General features: G+C 47.2%; 1 protein-coding gene across 2 annotated transcripts in view; it reads left to right on the plus strand.

Annotated features, from left to right (window-relative positions):
• The window catches only part of LOC135903947 (multiple epidermal growth factor-like domains protein 9), a 254,026-nt gene that overhangs the window by 180,974 nt on the left and 58,975 nt on the right, over window positions 1-14,077 (plus strand). For both annotated transcript variants that reach the window (XM_065434446.2, XM_065434447.2), the window contains exon 3: window positions 10,894-11,067. In XM_065434446.2, coding sequence (XP_065290518.1) covers window positions 10,894-11,067 — 174 coding nt within the window. The remainder of the gene's footprint in view (window positions 1-10,893; window positions 11,068-14,077) is intronic.

The following is a 14,077-nucleotide window of genomic DNA, read 5'->3' on the forward strand; positions in this document are numbered from 1 at the left end:
CAAAGCATTAATGCAGGTACCTGCATTAAATAAAAAAGAACTGGCTGCCAAACTTAATTATAAATGATCCCGATTTGAGAGGACGCCTAGGACAGACGGCAGAGTGCTTATAAGCAAGTTTATCGTGCATGGAAATGGGAATTTTTGAAAGTTAGATTATTATAGGACACAATGTAAGGTAACAGAGCCCTTATAGAAATTGCAAGTTCCGCTCTAAGGCAACCAAGCGAGTAAGGCGTCTAGCTGTTAGCACTACTGGGGAGTCAAGGTTTGAAAAATCTGGCTCAATTTTGAGAGGTAGATTCGATAGAGAAGCCTTCCTGATGATCTGTGTCAGCACAAAGAGAAATGCTTACTTTGGCGTTTGATATAGCCTTGCCGTGATCGCTTGAGCTCGCCATAAGGGCTGTATTGTAGAAAAGCGGAAGACAGAAATACGCAATCCGTGGTCTTTTGATTACGAGACGGTTCTGTGAGTGCCTCAAACAATTTTATTTTCTGTATCGGGCAATAGAAGCTATTTGTGCTCCTGCGCACATACTTCTTTCGAAAGAAACCCTGTTTTTCTGGATGCGATGCCGTTTGTATAACAGCTGAGCGACCGGACCGCGCTGTTGTACGTCGATGAGTGCACTGTCGTAAAGAAAAAAAAAAGCATCACAGTATTTTGCACCCCTTCTCTCAAACTTTCCAAAGCTAAGTGTCTTCGAGTTTCAGAACATTGCGGAAAATTGTTGGCTCAGCGTCGTATATCGTTGTGTTACGTCGCATACTTATACACAATAGGGCGGGTGAAAAATAGGCAAACCTTTACGCGGAACGCTGAGTGCTGAGCAACGCTCCTCAGCTGAGCCTCGTGCGGCTTTTGTCGTGCGAAATGGCTTTGGCGGTGATGCACATGGCCCACAATTGTCTTTGGCCTCTTACCCGCACAACACTGATCAGGGTAACGCTGTCGAAATGGGCTATGGCGGTGCGTCTTAATTGGATATCGCTTCACGATAGCTTAGGGAATCACGGGCGCCAAATGAACGCTACCTGTGTCTTCTCCAGAGGTCATTATAAACCAAGCAAGTCTCGTGGTCTGGCACTTCATTAATACGTATGAAGTTGCAGAGGTCCAGCGCTGAAATTCTTTCCCTTGTTTAGTCGTCACAAGCGAACGCTACCTAGCTGCGCCGTCCTTCATTCTATATTATTTAGTGAATGTTGCCACTAGCAGGGTTGCATCATTCCGGTATCGTTTCTTTTCAACCTCGCGGGGAGAACGAGTTTGCTGGTCGACGGCACACTTCCCTCCGTGCGCGAAACCGCGCCCACAGCTTGTGAAAAGGAGTAGGTGCGTTCCCGCTCTCATTGTGGTCGCTCCTTGTGTGTGTGTGTGCTAACGGCGCCGACTCAATGCAGCGGGAACGGCGGCCGCTTCCCCAACACCCTCTTCCCAGGGGAGCAATCGCACGCAAGCGCCGTGGTTGAGAGAAGAACCTCCCTACGCAAGGATTCGTATACACGCTCACAAAGCAGGGGGAAAGCCGAGGTGAAGTAAAGAAGCGGTGTATGCGTTGGGCTTTCATTCAGCTACATCGAGCCGTCACGTTAGTGAACAAGAGCATTCATCTCTTCAGTGCATCCTGTTGAACATCCTTTCGTTTTGTATGCTTCACTGCGAATTCAAAAGACGAAGTCCTACAACGGACCTAACTTATGAGAAGAGTCTGCACCAGGAAGGGAAATAGTTACTTGGCCATTCGGAGTGCCGACGGAATCACGGGTTTCTGCGTATATGCCTATATTACTTGCGTCCTCTCTTCCCCGGTGATATGCAAGTGGTGGTATAGCTTCCCCGTTTGTTCTGTATATATATATATATATATATATATATATATATATATATATATATATATATATATATATATATAGTCACATTGATGCCTTCAGGTAGCATATGTGGGTTTATTGACCAGTTGCCTTCACCCAAAAAGCTCACGTTCTCGTGACGCCTGCGGCAAAAAAGACGTTCCACGTCCGCCGCCAAGGTCTGTAAGTGGTGGCGCTGGCTAACACTCCCAGGGTTCTACTAGGACACATAAACACCCAAGAAAGTGGATGGGAAAACGGCACCGCGGTAGCTCAATTGGTAGAGCATCGCACGCGAAATGCGAAGGTTGTGGGTTCGGTTCCCACCTGCGGCAAGTTGTTTTTTCATCCACTTTATTTTCCATTAACTTATCGTTTCTACATTTCATTTATTAAGCACAAGTAATTTCCCCTATGTTGTCCTTGGTGACAGTGTTTGTTGGCTTCTTATGATATGACTAATAAAAATCGAGCCCCTCGGTTAACCCCATTTCTTCTCGTTTATATATACATATATATATATATATATATATATATATATATATATATATATATATATATATATATATATATATATATATATATATATATATATATATATATATATGCATGCTTATTCGCTCATTTGCTTTTTCGTGCCAATCGCGGCAGCGGTTGCTATAGTAATTGCGTACATTATGTGAAATTAGAATACAAAGAAGTAGTATAGAAAAGTGGCAGACGAGAACTTACTAAGAGCTGATCGTGGACTGGTGTTCTAACCTTGGCGGAGAATACTTCGTGATCATGAACGAGCTAAAACTATGGCGATAGCTTATAACAACTGTGCTAGCACAAACGTATAGATATTACACGCAGAAGCGCCTGCGTAGCTTTGAGGTTAAAAAGAATTGATAACTATGGCTGCCGGCCGGACTCCTCCCTCGGTACACTTGCGCATGTAGCGCGTTTCCAGTCGTGCGCGCCCGGACATCTATGAGGCGCGACCACTCACAAAAGTGCGTAAGTTATTCAGCCGACACCTCTGCAGATTGTGTGACACGGTATATGGCTTATTTTACCATACATTCGGAACTGGGGTACGGTCGCGAAGCTAGGTATATTTCCTAATGGAAGCAGGAGATATTCGCTTAGCTACGCTCACAAAGCATCATATGCAGTGTACAGGCGCCGACAATAGTGGTATACTCCACGCAGCGGGAGCCGGAGCAACGGCAAACTGCATCGCAACCCCATCTACAGGCAGCATCTGGGATCGAGACAGCCAATGGGTGCCCTTTATTATCTGCAAGCATGTCGCTTGACTCGAGTCAATGTTTCGTGCTTCAGCTCGCCAAAATGCCGAGCGACGCCGCTGCATTAGCAATCTGCGTGGAGTGTATACCACTTTTGTCGGCCCCTGTACGTCCGCACAACGCTGCCCGTAGGACTTTCCGTACGCGTGTCCTTTGCTAGCTTAAACCTATGCAAAATCTTCGCCGGTCACCGGCTCCTGGAAGTTATTATACGACCACAGATAATCTCAAAGGCTCGGTAGGGTTGCCATGCGCACAGCCCTTCTTTCCGCGTGCGCGCAGTATTTGTGTGCGTGTATAAAAGTGTGGCTTGTGAGTGCGTATCAAATATTCAGGAGCGAAGCGGCTCGGCGACAGAGGGAGCAGGCGGAAATGGGCGAGGGCTGTTATTACGCGATCGGGACGGTGCAGGAATGGCAGCGGCCGGCTCGGGTCATCGGGAGCGGCTCATTTCACGGCTCACCGGCACCGTATATGTCACGGCCATCGTTGCAGGCAGCCAGCGCGGCGCTGAGGGGAAATTAGCACGAGCACCTCGCAGGAGGCCCAGATGGGCCCCGAGTGCTGCTGCTGCTGCATGAAAGACCGGAAGCGCGTGCGGCCGACCCAAGTGCTGCGAACGGCACCGGGCTGCGCGGCCAGACGCACGACCACGAGCTTCCGTGCAGGATATATCGCGCTCAGTGAGAGACGCCTGAGCAAGGCGCAGAAGCGTGTACGCGGCCAGAAACAATGAAGAACGTCAAATAGAGAGAGAGCCGCATACGTTACCGCCTAGGAAAAAGAAGATAAAGAATGGACTTGCGGTAGGCTTTTTAAGCTCTTATGGCTGTCACTAGTCTCAAATCAAAATGAATGGCCTCAAATACTGGAACGCGTCACCACGTTTGAGTCGGCAAACTTGCCTCACTCCGAAAATTCAGTAGGAGCTAACTACGAAATCAAGTGACCATGGAGCGACCTTACATCATTTATCGTTAACGTGGGAATCCCGTCTGCGTCTCGACGCTTCAATCAGAAAAAGTATGGAGAACTGGTCCAATGGGAACAGAGTCATGGCTTACAGCGCGCTTCTGCTTGTCCCCGTCTTTTCGCGCCGTCAGCTATGAGCTTCAATCAGAGCCGGTCGTTTTTCAGCAACGCCTGAACGCGTTTTTAGTCATTCTATTAATCGTCAATTGAGGCCGCGTTTCTTTAATAGTGAAAAATCCTACACCGCTGTTGTTTATCACTATGATACAGCGTTGTCCAAACTCTCAATTTATTTATTTATTTATTTATTTATTTATTTATTTATTTATTTATTTATTTATTTATTTATTTATTTATTTATTTATTTATTTGGTGTGGATAATGAAGAGGTCATTGAAAACCTCCTTGTTACACGGCTTGAGCGGCATTAACCGTGGAACGGCTCCCCACGGTGGATATTGTGTCACCGCAGTGCTCAATAACCATATCAATTTGGATTATCCCCATTGTAGGTACCACTCCGAATCCGGGCACGCCTTCACGATAAAATCGTGAGGTTCTGTCCACCTCTTATCACTTTAACCGTTGGAAAGAAAACAAATTAAGCTTAATTCGCCATTCCCTTTGAGCATCACAACGAGAAACGAAAAATAAAAACACGGTAAATAGAAAAAACGCATTTGGCAAGTAAAATGAAGAGCATTTCCAATCGATACCTATTTCCGCCAGGCTTGCTGTATTCAGTACTTTTTAGCCTATCGATGCGACAACACATTGAAAAATATTTTGGTTTTGTCGCACACTGGTGTGCTCCAGACAAGAAACCCTTCTGATGTGACCAACGGGATTTCCTGGATTCGAAGTGCAGTTTTGGAACTGTGCATGACAGAAGATGTCTGCTAAGTGTTCGTTCTCTCAAACTTTGTTTAGTGTTTTTGTCATGTTTTTATTCTTTTTCTCTGTCGCTCGGAGGGCGGTGGTCACCTAAAGGCGCCGACATAGAGTAAGTTTTACGCCTGAAACTGAAACTTCACCCCAAAAGCCACAATACTCGCAAGTAGGCGCTCCGCCCACCGGAGAGCGAGCCCGCCAAATGCGCACCACCGCCCGACCAGCAGGAGAAACCAGTGCTCGAGGCGTGTAATAGTATCCCCGCGTATGCTCATATACATGGACACTAGGGGCGTGAGGCGACCGCGTGTTTGAGGCGAGGCTAGCTGCTCGAGGGAACGCGAGCCTCGACTGCTGCCCCGAATGCGGAGCCGTCCACGAACGCGGACGTCCGACTACAGCAGCGTTTTCGTTCTCGCCAGTCGCGGCCGGCCCCTTACAATAACCGAGAGGCCCAACCCCGCCCGGCACACGGGCAGAACCCGAAGCCACTCGGCTAATATTTGCGGCCAAGGACCGGCGATGAGGTTGGTCGTGTCTCGGCGCATGTTGACGTTGGCGCACAAAGGACCGCGCTGACTCTTGCGCGCATGCGCTTCTGTACCCTTTCCTGTGAGGGCAAACGTCTATATGCGTGGGACAGCGGGACGTGGGGAAGGACGTATGTAGGCATAAGGGGCTTGCGAGTTGCCTGCAGCTGCACGCGGGTGCTAAGCCTCGTCGTGACGTCACCGTTGCGACGCGCTCTGGGGACGCCGCGCTGTGCGGCCGCCTCTAGCGGAGAGCGCGATCAACCGCGTAGAAAATGAAGCCGAATACATTTTTTTTTTTTTGTGACAGCCGGTTGAGCGTAATCTTCGTACAATAGCCCGCGAACACAGTGTGCGTCGGGAAACTCCCTTCAGCTCACTTGGCATTTGCCTCTGGCGTTTTTTATGGCGGAGCCATTATTACAGGGCGTTACGCAGTGTGTGCGTGTCTGTGTGTATGTAACACAAAAGCACCTTACGAATGAGGCGCCATTTCCCGAAAACTTTTAATAAACGCATTTAAACTTATCCCAGAGCATCATTTAAAAGTTTTAGCACAATGAAAACATTTTCAATGAATTAAGTTAACTTTACGAAATTGCTTGAAATTGTTGTACTCACCAGCCTGCACGAAAATATGTTCATCTTTGCGAGCCGTAGGCCCAGCATACGGGGACAGGGCCCGTATTCACAAAAAGCTCTTACTCTGGAATTGTTACTAAGGGGAAATTTCAGCCAATCGTGATGCTGCTCTGATCATTACCGAAGGCGGCCATCCAATGGCAAAGAGCACTTACGAAAAGAATGCTCACTGAATTCGGTCGCTGGTGTTCTGCAACTTGGCAGTTTGGTTGAAGTGACGGATTATAGAACTCATTCCAGGAATGCTCTGCAAGAGAAAAGAGCTGTCAGCGGCTAAATTGGAAGCTATGTCACTGTTGAACTCCGGTGTCGGAATGCGGGAGCCCAATGTAAACGACAAGCGTCTGACACATTCGAACAACGTTAGGCTCGTTTAAATTGTATGTCTGATTGAAAGCTTTACTTCTATTGTATTGTTAAGATGCCTCGTTGGGCAGCCTGATCGCTTGCCGTATACAAACAAGGTTGGCGCTCTTCCATTGTGGAACCAGAGTTTTTATTTCGTTACACAGCCAGAATTTTCTTTGCCGTGCAAATACATTTCGCTGCCTCGAGGCTCCGGTCATTACACCTCGTTCACCCTTTATGCGTGATTACTCGCGAATTTCTATTTACAGAAGACAAATGGCTGCCGCGCTGACTTTAGCGCTTATCAATGCACTTAGTGATCAATCACGAACAGGTCGATCCCAGCTTTAAGTTTTCAGCGTTCCAAGTATGACCAGCGCCATTCTGCTGCTATAAGCATGAAGGTTGTGGGTTTCAAATCACATAGTTGAGATATGTTTCTTTCATTTTCATTGCCTTTCCTGTCTCAAAAATGAATAGAAACCTAAATAAAGGATCAAGTAAAAATTGATTGGCCCTCTTGGCTTCCTTTGCATGCCTTCTCCACGTGCTTGCTATCCATCAACTTATAGTCGCCGCGGTAACCAAGTATAGCTATGGCGTTGCGCTGCTGAGCTCGAGGTCGCAGTTTGGACTCCGGCCGCGGCGGCCGCATTTCGACTGTGCAAACTGCAAAAACGCTAGTGTACCTAGCTTAATAAGCACGTTAAAGAATCCGGAGGGTCAACATTATTCCGCAGTCCCTCACAGTGGTGTGCCTCATAATCAGATCGTGGTTCGCAAAGCCCTAGAATTTCATTTCTCGTATTTATTATTCTTCAGCAACTTGGGCGGAGGTGGTGCGCGAGCAATTCCGGACGCCGAAACTGCTCGCGTTCCCTCAAAGCCGAGGTGGAGAACCGCCGGACTCGCACAAACGCATGGTGCCAAGCGTCGGGTGGGGGTGCACTGCGTCTGGGGCTTGGTCTCGGGTATACGCTGCTCAGAAGTGAGCCGATCGCGAGGACCGCTGGTCTCGAGCCGACGGGTTGGAGCGAGTGCCAAAAAGCAGGCATGGCGCCAGGTGATGGGCGCGCCCTCTCCCAAAGCTTGCTTTAGGGAATAGGGGGGAGAGGTGTGTAGGGATGACGGAGGAAGGGGGGGGGTGTATAGTACAACTGGCGCTGGCGCACAGATGGCGGACTGACGCGTACAACGGCTGCTGCTGTTCCTCGAGGGGCCGCCCGCACGCGCTCTCTGCGAAAAGCGAACGGTGGGAGGGTGAGCGGTTCAGTGGGGTTCGGGTCATAGAGTACGGCTGCCAGATTAGGACAAAAGAGCGCGGCGAAGGGAGTGAGGGAGCCGAAAGAAAGGGAAAACGCGTTCTGCTGTCGCGCCACGCGTCTGCTTGTTTTCATGCCATTTACATTGCTAACGTCTCCTGCTCTACACAGATGGCCGTCGTTGTTGACCGTGTGCTCAGCGCACGCGTGTCAGCGCGCTCTCTCCGTAGGGAGGAGTCGGCTAGGTGGCCGAGTCACGTAGGAAAACACCTCGGTCCTCCGAGATTTATTAACCAAGCAGCAAAGCTATTTCCTACGACAAGCGTACGCTTGTCATCGTGCCTTCTTTGTCGAATTTCGATAGCCAGCGGGGGTGCAGCCTGTCGTGTCTCGTGAAATCTCGAATAAGTATAACTCGGAGGGCGCCACCTATCCCGAGCGAAACCGGTGTACGAGCTAAGCGTGGGGAGGCGCACTGCGCTCTTTTCGATGGAATAATCGATCAAAGATGCACGCACTATAGCGTGGCACTTCAGAGAAAAAACTATCGCTCGTAGTTATTTCCCAAGAACTGGTGCCTTTGCGCCAAATTCATGTGCGTGTTAGGTTAAGTGCACTGCCGTAACAGCAAATGTCCGCTTATACAGTCGCGCGACTTACTCTTGCAACACCAAGGCCCAGATGACCGAAAAATGCATCCATCACTTGCAAGAAATGGCGCTGCGTGCCTGCGAAGTTGCAGTCCCCTTTCTCTTCCAACAAAGTTGAACTGCAAAATCTACGCCGAGCGGGTTACTTGACTCGTTCTCCGTGAGATTTATTCGCTGCATCTTAGTTTCTCGTTTCTTTTGTTTGTTTTTATTCAATCTCGAAAAATGAATAGGAATCACTTGCTCTTCCAGGTAGTCATTATAACAGAGGAGTTCAGAGGAAAAGGCTTGGTAGTGCTTCTTAAAGAGAGCATGCTCTTCATCACGTGCGTTTGTGCGTGCGCTGCCAAGTGAACTCTGCTATACGGCCAGCTACATTTGTTTCTGTATTTTTGTGTTATGTTAAGGCCGCGCACTCCACTTGAGAGTTAACTTTGTACGATGTGTAATCTGCACATGCTTGGGCTCCAGTAAAATGCCGGTTTGATCAACTGTACAAGATCAGTACAAGTTTCCTGTTTACAATGTTGCTTTCAACGTTTATTTCAGTATATTGAACGTAATACTTCTGTTTGATTACAGGCGCTGCGATAATTTGTGTGGCCAGGGCTGCTTAAATTACGGCCACCAAATCAGTGTCCACCTTCTTTTTATTTATTTATTTAGGTTATTTATGTCTTCGTTTTTGCCACATTGTACATTATGTAAATATTTTCCTTCGTCCTACTCTATCCTCCCTCCTGCCCTTCCCCCCCCCCCCCCTGCAGACTACCGTTCAGGTGTAAGCAGATGCACTTTACAGTTACAATGCGGCCAGTTCTACTTTTCTGCACTGTGCTCTTTTTTCATTTTTTTTAATGAACAACCAATTACTGCGACTAAAGAACTCCCCTTATTTAAGTCATACCTGGGATTGTCTGTCCCTGCGGCGACCCAGTTGTTATCAGGTAGACCGTATAACCATGGGTGACGCGCGCAGCCGAATGCTGCCCATTCAGATTACGAAAAATATTTTTTTCTGATTATGGGCTGAGAACCTCCGTCGCCCACCTTGAATTAGTCCTTCTGTATTTTTTTTTTCTAGTACGTGCTCCGCGTACATCATTCAGCAATATTTGTTGCGAAGAGGATCTCAAAGGCCTCCAAAACATGTTTACCGCTATTGGTACAGGGCGCCCAAGCGAACCAGCACCTGGCGGCGATTGCGAACACGGTGTAATATACGGCTTCTATTCCCGTTCTTTTCATTTTTCGCGCTTCGTCACTGGTGCAAACGGCGCTCTTTCGCGTTTATAACATGTGTCTACATTGCAGTTGTATTACCCTGCGTTCTAATAAACACGAAAATGCAGTTTTCTCGTTGTTGCTTTTATTAGACCAATGAGCAGAGTATAGGAAAGCCCAGCTCTATAGACGCATGCAAGCTGTAAATATTCCTGGCCACGATCAACCTGCGTCAAATTACGCATACCGGCGAGACATATACACCGTCGAGAATTCCTATCGGGTACTATCAGGTAGACTGGAAACCAGCAAATCTGACGACAAACTCAATGTACAGAGGGTTGTGAAATTATTAGCTAGACTTGTGCCGCTGAACTTTACAGTCAACCTTAATGGAATTGAAATCGCTCGTAGCGTAGAAAATTGAGATATCGCTCTTGACAAAGTTTTGACATGCTGTGTGAGCTGCTGCCATGCGTCATCCGAGCGAAAGCGCTTAACCGAGGTGCGCCACGCACACATATACTTACTGCGAGACCGATATGACGTAGTGAGCGGTATCCTCCACATCACGTACGGGTCGCACGTACCGTCATCGATAGGCATCGCGAAAAAGCTGTCTCATCATGTGCAACATGTCATTCTGCACCCCCACCATGAGTGATGCGGCCGTTGTAATTGTGTACGAATGCAACAAAACGTGAGCAAAACTTTTCGCAGTCATTTTAAGGACAACGCGGGCCACGCCGCATAATGTCACCCAGCGCTGCGTGACAGAGAATCGTGATCAATGACGACTGAGTGGGCACGCAGCACGCGGGGCGCTAAGCCTTTCCCAAGAAGTGCTTTCTACTAAGTTTCGTATGTCGAATACGGCAGACTGTCTTAATCACATTGATTACACCCTAACCATGCATTCCTCTGGCTAATGACATTTCCGTTGCTTTCATTTCACGTGAATATAACTCACGCTCATTTCTTCGGGCAACGCTGCAGTCGCGCCAACTAGCTATCGCGTACCTCGGCAAAGTGTCATATCTGTGCCTCCACACTTTCCAAAAACTTACACAATGCTTTAAGCAATGCTCAGGGGGTGAGCTCATATCCTTATGAACGGACCGTGCGCATGTATAGTTAAGCGAGTTTCCTTCAGTTGTCAGTTCATATAGTTGTGTGTGTGTTCCTTATCCCTGCTCATTTCCTTCTCTCTACTCATGCGCAGAAGAGACGACGGAGCAACAGTGGCCACTGGGTCCCCCGCGCGAGGTGACCATCGACACCATTGCCGAGCACTCGTTCACGTTGCGCTGGAAGCCCCCCCGACCGAACCCCAACAAGCACGTCAAGCTGCAAGGGTACATGCTCACCTACGCACCGACCGGCAAGGCTGCCTTCGGTAAGATCCCCTTCTCACGCATCGCATTGCTCCTCTGATTTGGTTCATATTTTTCTTTCGTATTAATTTATTACCCGCGATGCACTCATCGTCTGCGCACCAATGGACACAACGACGCTTCAAAGTAGGAGTAAAGGAATCCGAAGCATTTTGTTATATCACGTAATAATTCCAAAAGCAACTTAATGAGGTGAAGCCAGCCTCAACCATGCTTTACAGGGAACTGCGTGCTCATGTACAAACGCGCATGGACAAATCTTTAGGGGTGTCGGAAACGGAATCTACAGGCCCTCTCCTGTTAAAAAAAAAAAATTAAGTTCGCCAGCAACTACGCATATCGTTATTCCATGCATCAAGCCACATCATCATGTCGAATAGAATTGGCAAGCTACCGAGAGCCGACTCGTCAGCCAGACGATCAACTCAAGAAAGGCAACGTTAGGATGCTGCCCGCCAACACACGCCGAGGCACACGAACAGTAATTTCACTAATTAACAGCCGCTTGAGACTCACGGGCACACCCTATTTCGTAGATGCATTCTCGATTTCGTAGAAACACTACTCGCAGGATGCTACCCGCCAAGGGTTGTTCTATAATCTTTATGCCAAGTAGCTCCAAGTTTAATGAAAATTTTCCACAAACACCAAGTGAGACTTGTTGAATATTGTAGTGAGTGAATAGGTTAAGTGCGTATATGCGCGCAAATTACATCATTACGCTGCCGCTATGCGTATCGATATTAATTTCCTGAATTCTAAATCAGCAGATTTATAGTATCGGACTAAATCATCTAGATCCCGCGCTTTTATGCGAGGGTCTTTTTTTTCTCTCATTTTTCTGTAAACCCAACGGCTTCTGTAAGTTGCAGAAATGGCGATTACGCTCAGCGGGGCGGGACAATCCACCCATCACAAGGTGATAAATAATGGCATCTAGGCTGGGTTGCGTTCGCGCGTCGCTGCCGAGTCACAAATGGCTCGCCGGGCGTTTCCGGAATGCATTTGCGCGTGGGACTGGGTTTTCGGGGGGCTGCGGCGACGGGAATGGCGGGCATTTTTTGTAACCAATGTGCATGCCTAGGCGAGCCCACTAGTGGTGTTTCCACACTCGCTGTCGCACGCGCGCGGAAGTGAGTCCACATCGACCTGGATTAGTATTCGCGAAATTAATCCATCTAACGATGAGTCGTGACCCTGTGGCCGTTTTGGCGGGGGAAGAGCCGTATATTGGCTATGCGATAAGTACAATTACTATAGTCGCGTATAACTAGGCCTGCAGGAGGCTTTAGGGTGAAAAAAAAATGGTGTTTTAGCTCGCGTGGTCAATTAGATATCGCGCTGAAAGAGTGTATACCTTGCGAAATGTCATGAGCGACGAATATCGAGAAACCAAACTGATGCATGCGTTAGCGCGTGTAAGGAGGCTTTGTTAGTTAATTTAAGTCTAATGGCGCAAAAGCGACTAAGGCCGTGTTTCGCCAGTCACAGGACAGGCTTTGTGAATACCTCAGGCTTTGTGAATACCTTTTATTAGCTTTTAGATGAGCGAGTTTTTCCGTGCACCAGTAACTGCTTCTATTCGGGAACTAATTATTCCAACTTCCTTTCAAACATCGACATATCTATTGAAATTAAAAACCACCGCATGGAATTCGCAATAGCCTACCCGGTGTCCGTACTATCGCTTCATTCCTCAAAGAAGCCACACTAACCGTTGTCGGGTACAACTTGCTGTTCCTCGTCTGTAGCGTGAAGCAGGACAGGTCAGACATCACATGTTTTACTCACATCTTAGCAACAACCCCTAGAGACACGCAGGCTTGCTCCTTATATGCAGACGTGCCAGCGGCATGCATGCGCCGGCAAAGATAACGATAGCGAGACGAGTGCATGAGGCGTCCAGGAGAAGGTGCAGCATGCATGAGATGCATGAGGTATAATGTTAAGGTTTCGGCGCATCTACAATGCGCATCGCACTGTTATTCTTTGAACACATCTTCAACCTTCAACATGCGCTGTGAATATATATATATATATATATATATATATATATATATATATATATATATATATATATATATATATATATATATATATATATATATATATATATAGTGCCACGTGGTAGTGACGTGAAAGAACACAGTAGCAGTACTGTGAAAGACAAAACTAGCTTTTATTGGGCGAACCTGTGCCCACAAAACAGGCTACACTTAAAGCGCAATGATAGCGGTGAACACAGTCGGCGATCGTCGAAAATCTCCTCGAAAAAAGCAGTCGTCGGACGTTCAAGACTAATCGTTCGGACCCGCGTGCCTTCCACAAAGTTCTACACCATTCGCGTCAGGTGATGAAATCAGATAACATAAGGTTCGGTGGCAACATACAGCGGATAGAAGCATCGATAACTTTCCAGAAACTTCGGGTACATGCAGGCGCGTCCCACGCTGTGCGATTACATTTGTTAGGCGGCGAAACGTGGTTGCCCGATAAAGATAAGTACACGTGTCAATATATATATATATATATATATATATATATATATATATATATATATATATATATATATATATATATATATATATATATATATATATATATATATATATATATATATATATATATGTGCTGACTTTCATGTTGTTGTTGCTACTGCTGTTCCGATTTCTTAGTCGCTGTTGTTTGTTGTACAGCCAAGCTCGCAGACATTCTTGGTGCGCTTGTGTCCGTGTGCGTATAGTGCTTTTTGATATTTTCTTCTTTCTTTTCCTTTTTTATTGATGCTTGGGTAACGGATTTGAGATTTCGTGATAGGTGGCTCTGACATAGATTACTTTCCCATGTTTCTACATCGAAAAAAAAATTCCTTCGATGACCTGTTTTCCCAGGCCAACATCATTTTTAATAAACAATTACAACACCTCCAAGGTGAACTGCACCAGAGGTGTCACAAATATCGCCCGCACCGCCACCAGGAGCTGGTGTAGTTCTGTAACATCCCAAAGACAT

The sequence above is a fragment of the Dermacentor albipictus genome, chromosome 1 (assembly GCF_038994185.2).
Source record: "Dermacentor albipictus isolate Rhodes 1998 colony chromosome 1, USDA_Dalb.pri_finalv2, whole genome shotgun sequence".
Lineage (NCBI taxonomy): Eukaryota > Metazoa > Arthropoda > Arachnida > Ixodida > Ixodidae > Dermacentor > Dermacentor albipictus.